The sequence below is a fragment of the Biomphalaria glabrata genome, chromosome 1 (assembly GCF_947242115.1).
Source record: "Biomphalaria glabrata chromosome 1, xgBioGlab47.1, whole genome shotgun sequence".
NCBI classification, from domain to species: Eukaryota; Metazoa; Mollusca; class Gastropoda; family Planorbidae; genus Biomphalaria; species Biomphalaria glabrata.
Genome location: NC_074711.1, coordinates 60153797 through 60164576, shown reverse-complemented (window position 1 = coordinate 60164576; position 10780 = coordinate 60153797). Strand labels below are relative to the sequence as shown.

General features: G+C 32.7%; 1 protein-coding gene across 4 annotated transcripts in view; it reads left to right on the top strand.

Annotated features, from left to right (window-relative positions):
• The first annotated feature begins 1155 nt into the window (after nt 1–1155).
• LOC106052723 (unconventional myosin-Ie-like) overlaps nt 1156–10780 on the top strand; it is a 40779-nt gene continuing 31154 nt past the window's right edge. For 2 of the 4 annotated variants that reach the window (XM_056005187.1, XM_056005163.1), the window contains exons 1-4: nt 1156–1380; nt 9337–9467; nt 9764–9889; nt 10245–10334. In XM_056005187.1, the coding sequence (XP_055861162.1) occupies nt 9465–9467; nt 9764–9889; nt 10245–10334 (219 nt within the window). In that variant the 5' untranslated portion in view covers nt 1156–1380; nt 9337–9464. Of the gene's footprint in view, nt 1389–4214; nt 4250–9336; nt 9468–9763; nt 9890–10244; nt 10335–10780 lie in introns of those variants that run through there. The other 2 variants (XM_056005172.1, XM_056005179.1) reach the window with 2 other exon arrangements.

Here is a 10780-nt window from a genome sequence, read left to right as displayed (position 1 = left end):
TTCAAGAGAGGGTAGGCTACATATTTCTACCACTGGCGGGGCTCCAATAATAAAGTGCAGTGAATAGTCATCTGCCGAAATTGAAAACACTATATGTGGCTCAACAAAGATGGCTAAGACAGATTTTAGGAGTCAGTTATAGAGATCGGCTCTAAATCAAGGAAATCCTATGCCGAACTGGAAGTCGACCATTTAGTAAGATTGTGAAAGAGAGTCGCGTTAGGTTTGCGGGACAAGTTCTCCGAAAAAATGAATTACGCATAATAAAAGTTGCGATGACATCCTAGTACAACTTGGCGCCACACATTCATGGAGGTCCTCAGAGCAGGTGGGAAGAGGCTTCAGACATTGCCAGTGAAAGATTTTTGTTGAAACAGCGCCGAACGGCGCGGAAGGATCTAAGTCAATAAGAATAGCACATTAGGTTTTTGAAATAAAACTTTTTAATAGCAAAATAATGCAATGTAGGTACCTCAGAATATACATTTAGTTGACTTTCAATACCAGAAATAGGGCTACGCCCCGCGCTGGGGGAGCTCTCAGCTATGCCCCAGACCCCTTGCTGGTAAGGGCGAGCGGTCTACAATTTTTTCCACTAACTCCAGGAAGAACATATTCTAGGGCACAATAAACGTCTTCCAAAAGAATGAAAGGTCAGAATGTAATAGAGATTAATTATGTACACACACATATACATCCATCCATATAACATATATATATATATATATATATATATATATATATATATATATATATATATATAATCTTTATTGTCCGTGCGGAAATTTGTCTTACAATTTGTGCATTACACCAAACAAAAAAAACAACATTATAACTATAAGAAACCAAAGTGTACATTCACACCAGACTCACTCATAATTTACATGTGACAAAGTTTATACCAGATTGTTCTTATTTAATGATTTGATTGCCAGGGGAACAATATATATATATATATTTCGGGGGGGGGGAGGGGGGGAGGAAAAATCCCCCCCCCCCCAAAAAAAAAATCCTGGCTACGCCCATAATGCCACATAAATCTACAGATGTAGTGTCACTGTGTGCGTGTCGAGATAATAGTGGCATCTATATATATATCAGTGAATCTTTTCTTAGACATCCAAAAAATTGGAGTCTAAAATACAAACTTCCGTTTGTGTGTCACTTAAACCCGGAAAAGAATCATTAGAATATAAGTTAATCTAGTCTAGATCTAGATTTAGATCTAGAAGACGAGATAGTCTAGATTCTAGATGTCTACTCTGATGTCTCTGAGTAATTTAGATCATCAGTCTTTTTGCTGCTGGATTTTATATAAACTAAACTAGATTTAGATCTAGATCCTAGGCCTAGATCTACAATCTACAGTCTACAGTAACAGTAAGTGAGTAAGTTTGAGTTTGAGTAAGCACTGTCTCAGTCTGTAAATTTACTGTAAAGCAGTAGTCTGAGTTTAGTTAAAATTTAGTAAGTTAAAGTAACTTCAGTAAGAGTTACGACTAAGACTGTAACTGTAAGACTTAGAGTCTTAGACTAGTAAGAGTCAGAGTAGTAACTAAGTAAGAGTAACTGAGTAAGTTCTCAGTAACTGACATGAGTCGTCTGAGTAAGAACTTATTAATATTTAATTTAAATTTAATCTCTACTTCTAGATAGATCTACTTCTGTTCTATCTATTAAATTTAAGTTATTAAGATTAAGTTCTTCTAATAATTATATAATAGATCTAGATCTAGTAATCTAGTACTAATACTCACACTCAGTATAATTTACTATAATTAGTACTATAATAATTACTATAATATAAATTATAATAGATAATTTAGTAAATAGTACTAATAGTAATACTAATAATATTATTAGTTAGTAACAGTAAGTTTAAGTAATATATATTATATATAATATTATAATTATATAATATACTATATTTATATAATTTACTATAATATATATATACTAATATTAAAATTAAATATATAATAATAATAGTATATTTATATAGTATAATATAGTAATTAGTTCTATCTACTCACTACTGATGACTACTGAGTTCTAGAAAGACTAGGTCTAGGTAGGTCTAGAATCTAGTTAGAGTTAGTATAGTCTAGTATCTAGTCACTAGTCTAGAAGGCTACATTGTCTAGATCTAGTTAAGTTTAGTTTAGTAGTTTAGTTACTTACAGTTTAGTAGTTATAATCTAGATTCTAGTAAGTTTACTGTACTACTACTAGTAGTAGACAATCTCTAGAGATCACATAGAATTGGATGCTCTTTCTTTTTTTGGGTCTACATGACATATATATATTGATTATTTTTTTTTTTTGCATGTGAACAGAGTAGATTAAGAGATCTAGATCATAGATATATTTAATATTATTTAAGGTATGACTGTTAGTGTTACTGTTAGTTTAGTCAGTTTAAACTTGTAGTTTTTGATGATAATCTACTTACTAACTTATGACTATCTATAATTATCATACTATAAGTATAATATAGTCACTATAGACTCAACTGTCTATACCAGCGATGCCCAAACTACGGCCCGCGGGCCAGATCCGGCCCGCGACGTGATTCTATCCGGCCCGCCAAAGCATTGGAACAAAATGTAAAAAAAAAATGTAACAAATTAGAATGTTGAAAAAATATTCTCTTTAAGTTTGGATTCTCACTCATTCTTTGACGAAATGTTTTCTATTGCTTCTGACGGGTCCACTGACATAACGGATACTGCGCAACTCGCGGTATTTATTCACGGTACAAACAGCAATTCTGATATAACAGAGGAGTTAGCTGCTATGAGGAGCATGCAAGGGACTACAACTGGAGAAGACCTGGTCAATCATCATAGAGGACCTTTCATTTCCTTGGAATAAATTAGTTGGAGTGATAACTGATGGCGCTAGAAATATGGTTGGATGTCACAGCGGATTGACAACAAATGTTATTTAAAAAGTTGTTGAGTCAAATGGAACTGAACCCCTGCGGCTTCACTGCATCATTCAACAACAAAATCTCTGCGGAAAGGTTTTGAATCTGGACCATGTGATAATGATCTGCTCAACACTGTACATTTCATCATATCACAAGAACGTTGTATCACAGAACTTTCAAAGATTTTTTGACAGAAATAGAGTCTGAATATGAAGACGTTCTATTTCACAGTGAAGTGAGGGGCTGGTTAATCCCAGGAAAGGTATTAAAACTTTTTTTTTTATTTGAGACACGAAATTGAAATATTTATGACCGATAAATCAAAACAAGTGCCACAACAGAACGACCCCTCATGGTTGTGGGATTTGGCTATTTTTATGCGACATCACATCACATCTAAATGAACTCAAAACCAAACTACAATGGAAAGACAAATTGATTTTGCATGTGTATGCAGACATATGTGCTTTCCAAACAAAATTGCAACTCTTCATTCAACAGGCGGAAAAGGTGCATCTTGTCCACTTTCCAGCCTGTACCACTCTACAAAATGATAAGCTGCTAAATATGTCTTTTCCTAAAGAAAGAATGATCCAACTCATGAGGCTCTTGATGAATAATTTCAGTGAAAGATTTCTGGATTTTCAGAATATAAAAAAATGAAATCCGTCCTTTTGAAAATCCGTATGCTGCCGATGTGTCAAGTGCCCCAACAGATCTGCAACGCCTCACGGATGAATATCTAGATTCAGTGCTCCGACTTGGTGTTTCATCTATGCAGCCAGATATTCAGAAAATGGTTGTGGATAAACTTCATGCATCACATTAATTTATGTAAGTGGGTCCACAAATAAAAATATTAAAAATAGCTTATTGTATATTTAATTTTGTTTTCTATTTGATGATATGGCCCGCGACACGAATGCCGAAAATAGAAATGGCCCGCAGACCAAATAAGGTTGGGCATCACTGGTCTATACTATAGTATATACTAATATAGTATAAATAATTTATTACATAAACTAGTAATACTACAAGTAGGCTTTACTCACTAAGTAAGTTAATTATTATATATATATATATATATATATATATATATATATATATATATATATATATATATATATATATATATAATATAGCAATATTTTAATTAGGCTACTTACTACTACTACTACTACAGCTACTCAAATAATAATAACTCACTCATATATATAATTTCTTTACTCACTGTAATTGTAATTTATCATTACAGTGAGTAAGATTAACAGCCAGTAAGTGAAAAAGTAACAGTGTTACTGTCTGACTGTCATGAGTGTAGGTGTAAATTAAAAAAATTTATTATAATTAATAATTAATCTAGATCTAGAGATCTAGATCCATTCATTCCTTAACTAATGGAGTTGTTTAGAATTTCTTGGTTGTTGTGTTTGCATCTTGCTGCATGCTTAGTTTTTGTTAGTTTATACTGGGAATCTGAATTATTTTAGTACAATATTTAGTAGTTTTAATTAATTAATTAGTGCCAAACTAAAATTTGTTAATAATAGGAGAATCTATATCCATCTTTTTATAGTTTTAACTTAAATAGATATAGTTAAACATTTGACGGTTCTGAAGAGTGGGCTTATAGATCTTATAGTTTGCCATACTGAGAAAGATTCCTTGATCTAGACTGACTACATGTTATATGCTCAGACATTTGGTTAATCAACACTAGAAAAAAAAAACATGTATAAGTATGTAACACTTTCATCAACACCCCTCCCTTTCTGCTCTAAATTAAATAAGCTAGAATGTTAAGCGTTGGTCAGTAGTTGGTCTGTGTTGGATTGGTCATATAGGCCTAGTCTAGGATGTAGTTGATGACTCGATATGTCTAGTTGCTATATTATAAAAGACTGCCATGTGTTCTTCTTTGTGCGTAATAGGGTTGAGTTGTCCAGCGAACAAATTTAATAACACATCTGATAGTCTACTCTTACAAATGCAGGCCAAATGTGTCTTACCCCGCCCTTTCATTGTTGGTTACTAAGTAAAATGGATCTAGGTCTATTTTTTCTATTTATTTTTGAAACCTAACTGTAAAATTTTATATAAAGTAACCAATGGAATTAAATTAAAAAAAAAATATCAATATGCATCTTTATAATATATCAGGAACTACAGGTATATGAAGTAGTGAAAAAAAAAAGTAAGTTCCCCTCTCAGACCTTGCAATCTTTGGGGCAGATGATGTAAAGGTTATCAGTTTCTGTGGCCTACAGTTAACAAGGGTGTCATGTGGCTAGCACAACGACATACCACCTTAAGTTTTCCCCAACTAATGTCAGGTACGCACTAGTATATGAAACATGTAACTTTAAAAAATAGCTGAAGTTTTATTATAATAACCTTATAATATGTATGTGTGTGTAGTTTACACCCAGCCTTTTTTTTTTTTTTTTTTTAATCTTGCAAGAACATTTGTAAAAACATCTTTCGTATTTCAGATTTTATTGTGGATATAGATTTCACAAAATACAAAAAAACATAAAACCTGACAGTCAGATAGGTTTTAATGTTTGTAATGCCTAGATCAGGGGTGGGCAACCTTTTTCTACTGAGGGCTGGCCACATTAAAACAATTTTAGAAATGGGTGGCTGCTTATTTATTTATATATTATAAAATATGTACTTAAAACTACGCTAGCTAAATGTTTTTTAATTTGATTTGCATGTATATTATACATCTACATTTTAGTTTACACTCCCAGTTGAGGAATAAGAGTTAGCAATATCTGAATTAATTTTATGAATATTGTTTATATTTTGTCATTGTCTTTTAACATCACAATATTTCACTACAAATGTAAAGTTGTACTTAATGTGAAGTATTTAACTATTTACGGAGGCCCGAGGCACTGTGGCTGGTCGTTAAGTGTCTGGATTCCGAACGTGGGGTCGAGGATTCAAATCTCGATGAAGACTGGTGTCAGGGGGAGGTGTGGCGAGAGTGAATATGTTACTTTGATATTTTGGTATGATAGTTATATCCCCTTGTTTATGTACTCCCAGGTTATGAATGTGAATAGTCTTGCGCATGTTATGAACTGAATGATTTAGCCTTCCTTGAATGTGCGAGAGAGTGTGTTAGTCAGTGATGTCCTGTTCCCGGTCCAGGAAGGTTGGACAGTCGCTTCCTGGACTGGTGTTTTTTATTATTTCTTGAGTGATATAATTGTGTGCATTATTTGATATTTTTGTTTTTCATGGATAGCTGGAGTTAGAGTTGAAGTATATAGAGTATTAATTGTATTAATTGTTCTTATTAAGTAACCCCTAATGAGCCAAGCAATAAAAGGAACCCTTCCAACTCAACCTGACCTTAGTTGGAGAAAGTAAAGGCATTTGTTGTTCTGGCCACATGATGCCCTGCTCGTTAACCATTAGTCATAGAAACAGACGACCTTAACATCATCATAACATAACCCCATAGATCGCTATGTCTGAAAGGGAAACTTTATTTTTTCATTTAGCTGTTTACAATTGTGGATAATATTCCGGAACTGTGAAATTAGCTTATTAGTTGTTATCCCTGTTACTGCTTTCAAATTACAATCAGTCAGCATCAACCTGTTCTTAGAATTATTTATTTTAAAAAAAACCAACTTGTTCACAGATGTATGTGGACCCAAATTATCTGAAAGTTTAGCATCAAACTTTTTTAAAGTGTGGAAATACAGCTTCTGGCACTCATAAAATTCCATCAGAAGAACTGACTGGAGCTTTTCTTTCAGGTCATAATTTTTTTCAGGTCAAAATACCAGTCTTCACCAGGCTTGAAACCCGGGACCCCCTGTTCAGAAGCCAAGTGCTTTACCGCTCAGCCACCTGGTCTCCAAAGAGAATTATATAGATCTTAATTTAGATCTAGATGAATTACACAAATGGGAATCAAATTGGAGCACATGTTTCCACCCAGAAAAATGTTGTTATTAAAATAAGAGTATAGAAACAAAAAAAAAAACCAACCCTAAAACAAATAAATACCACTTATAAATCTTATTCATGGTAAACTTAGTCTTAGGTATAGATCTAGAATATAGATTATAGTCAGCCATAACATCGAAATCTAAATGTAAATAGCTGATATGAATTGCCGAAACTGTATGTTTAGCTAATAGCTAAATTGCAAATAAATGAGGTTGTATCTTAATGACTTGGTTACTTTTCAATTGCGTATTCACTATATTACTATATTCATGATTTTATAATTATGTGACAATTTGGAAAACATGGTAATAAACTGCAGCTATTGAGGCATACATTGCTACAAAAGTGACAATTTATGAAAAATGCCACAACGTCATTTCATTGCAGCTTTGTTTCTGTTTGACCAAATCAGGAATTCTGAGCAGTCTTTGCTAGTTCAGATCAAATTCCTAATTTTGTGCATCAAATATACGTCTGTATTTAACATGTTAAAAAATACTTTTTCGCAATGATATGGTGTTGGAAATTTAACTCGTTGTTGTAGTTCACATCATGGTTAAAGAGCACTTGAGTGTGAAATGGCTGAACATTTTTTGGTTCATCAAGTTCATTACAACGCTTTGAAAACAATCAAATGTTTATTAAAACACCTGAATTCACAAAATAAATTCAAGGGCTAACATCGTTTTTGTGTAGAAATTACTAATATTCTTTGATGAATTAAATAGTAAGTTCCAATGACTTTTGGGTGACTGTACTAAAAGCTAAACACCCTAACCAACAACCAAGCAAACTTGGAGCAGCATTTTTGCAGACACAAATATTTTTGGACGAGATTTTATTTTTTTAACCAGAATTGAGCAATTTTGTCAAATACATCAAGTGCTGTAGTGGTCGTTTCAACAGGTTTGCAAAGAAGGAACTCATCTTTAAAATTGTCCTGGCTTTCTTGTCATCTTTACAACTAAACTACCCTATGTCATTGTAGGTAATACTTGGATGTTTGTTAACACAATGAAATTTCAGTTTGTACGGCCTTATTGTCTGAAAAGAAAACTTCGTTATAAATGATGCAATAAGTTTTTTCAATGTCTGCTTTAACTATTAAAGCAGAACAATATAAGAAATTGTCAATATATTTTCTTTTCTTAACGTTCTTTTGATTGATGTCCATTTTCACGGTTAGTTCCATAATGAAAATATTTCCTTCAATAACATGATGGCATATTGCTAATTATAAACAAATGTGCTTCTCTTAAATTTTCACCCTATAAATAATTGAAATAATAGCTATTATTCTGCAATAGTTATGCTGCGACATTAAAATGTTTGAAATGATTTAGATTCAGTTGTTTCTCAACATCTATCCTTGAATTACAATTATAGTTTAAAAAAAAAAAAAGTAAATAACTTTTTTAAAAAATGTGTACAATGTAGTGTTTTCTAGAAGAAAAATATATTTTTCTGATGGTCTTAGGCAACCCTGGTAAATTGCCACTCGACCCCCCAAGGGGGTAGCGACCCTCAGGTTGAGAACCCCTAGTCTAGATAGTCAATAAAGACAGACTTTACAGACCTAACTCAAAACTCTGAAGAATTAAATATTTAAAAAATTATACTTATACTTATAGATCTAGAATTCAGTTAGTATAATATCTATTATTCTGCAATAGTTATGCTGCGACATTAAAATGTTTGAAATGATTTAGATTCAGTTGTTTCTCAACATCTATCCTTGAATTACAATTATAGTTTTTAAAAAAAAAAAGTAAATAACTTTTTTAAAAAATGTGTACAATGTCGTGTTTTCTAGAAGAAAAATATATTTTTCTGATGGTCTTAGGCAACCCTGGTAAATTGCCAATCGACCCCCCAAGGGTTTCGCGACCCTCAGGTTGAGAACCCCTGGTCTAGATAGTCAATAAAGACAGACTTTACAGACCTAACTCAAAACTTTGAAGAATTAAATATTTAAAAAATTATACTTATACTTATAGATCTAGAATTCAGTTAGTCTGGTGAGGGTGGGAAGTCAAGTCTTATTATTTTGCAGGGACAAAAATGTGTATTCTAGTTAAATAAATCCACACTTGAGCTATGAGCCCTGAATTTGAATCAAGTCGTATGCCTCTTTTTAAAAAGCATTTAAAAGTGATCACGGCAACATTCACACAGATACCCCTTTTCCCATCCCCCTCCTTTTCCAACTGGTTTAGACAAGTGATAGGATCATAGCTCACTGAGAACGTTAAAAACATGAACAATGGGTAAAAAATATTGTTAATTGCACAGATTTATTATTGTTAGTCTAGATATATTACAAAGTTTTATAGCCCTGCAATCTCTGGTCTCTGCTACTTCATCCTCATTGTGTACATTTAATCATTTTTATTGTTATTATTATTATTTTTTTTGTTTCAAACCAACAGAATGTTTTTACTTGATGGCAGAAGTTTAAGATAAAGAGGATGGAAGCCACAAAAAGCTGACGAAAATTCGCTAGAAGAAGCACCAACAGCAGCAATTGATAGACATTTATATATTGGTGAAAAGAACCATGGTAAGAAGCCTCTGTAAAGGAGACAGAAAAAGAAAGCAAAAACTCTTCACTAGAACAAAAAAGTTAATAGATTCCTTACTTTCTCAAGAGGCTTGGTTGAGATAACCAACACATCCCTCCCTAAGACACACAATATAGACTAGTCCTTCCTGGGCAATCCACAACACAGTTCAAGAAACTAGTTATTTTACACTGGATCCCTCCTGTGCTACACATGAGAACAAAAAATAGATAGTTCCTTAAAAATTGCTGTTTATTGAAAGAAATCTTTTTTATTATTATTATTTGATTTCCAGCCTTACCACTGGCAGAGTCATAATGTCAAGACAAGTGGAGTGGATGATATGGTCCTTCTGCAAAAAATTTCAGAGGCTGGGATCATGGACAACTTAAAGAAGCGGTTTATGGATGATGTTATTTATGTATCCTTTGAGAAGAATTGATTTACTGATAATGTAGGGCTATAATTTTAACTTTTTAATATATGCTAAAGATTGTTATTGATAATTTTAATTTAAGCTCACTAACAGATTTTATCTAGTTGTATCATTTTAAGAAGTATATTGTATGATTTCAAATGATGACAAAAAGTATATAAGCCCTGTTTAATATTTTAATCTTTAATCTTAGATTTCTTTTTTTTTTTTTTTTTGTTGTTGTTTTTTTTTTAGTTGATTTGTCAACAGTATAAATCTAATTTTTTTTTTTTTCAGTGCTTGGTTTAAGATAAATAACTTTAATATTATGTATGTATTTTTCTTAACTCAACCTCTTAAGACCTACATTGGGCCTGTATTGGTATCTGTAAATCCTTTTAAGAATATCAACATCTATGGAGACAAAGAAATTGAAATATATCAAGGAGCAGTAAGTGCTTTTACAAGATTTGAAAGTAATTCTCACTTTAGAAATATTATTTCGGATGTTCTCCTGACTTACTATCTTCCTGGCTGCCACCATTGTCATAATCACCATTTTCTGTTTGTCAACATTATCATGGACACAGTTTTCCTGGTAGTCTCTTTGCTGCCACAGGGTAAACATTTCCTGTTGATCTCCCTTAGTCACCTTCTGTCACTGATTTACTATAGTTTTTTGGTTGCCATAACTTCCTGATAGCCATCTCCCTGAAGCTCCCTGACCACCAATATCTTCTTTTAGCATGAACATCTTTCGGGTTTTCTCTTGGTCATATCATTGATATCATTCCTTTATACAAGTCATTTCAGCAGAGTGAATATCAGCTATCTCTTGGTCATATCATTGGTATCATTCCTTTTTACAAAGTCATTTCAGCAGAGTGGATATCAGCT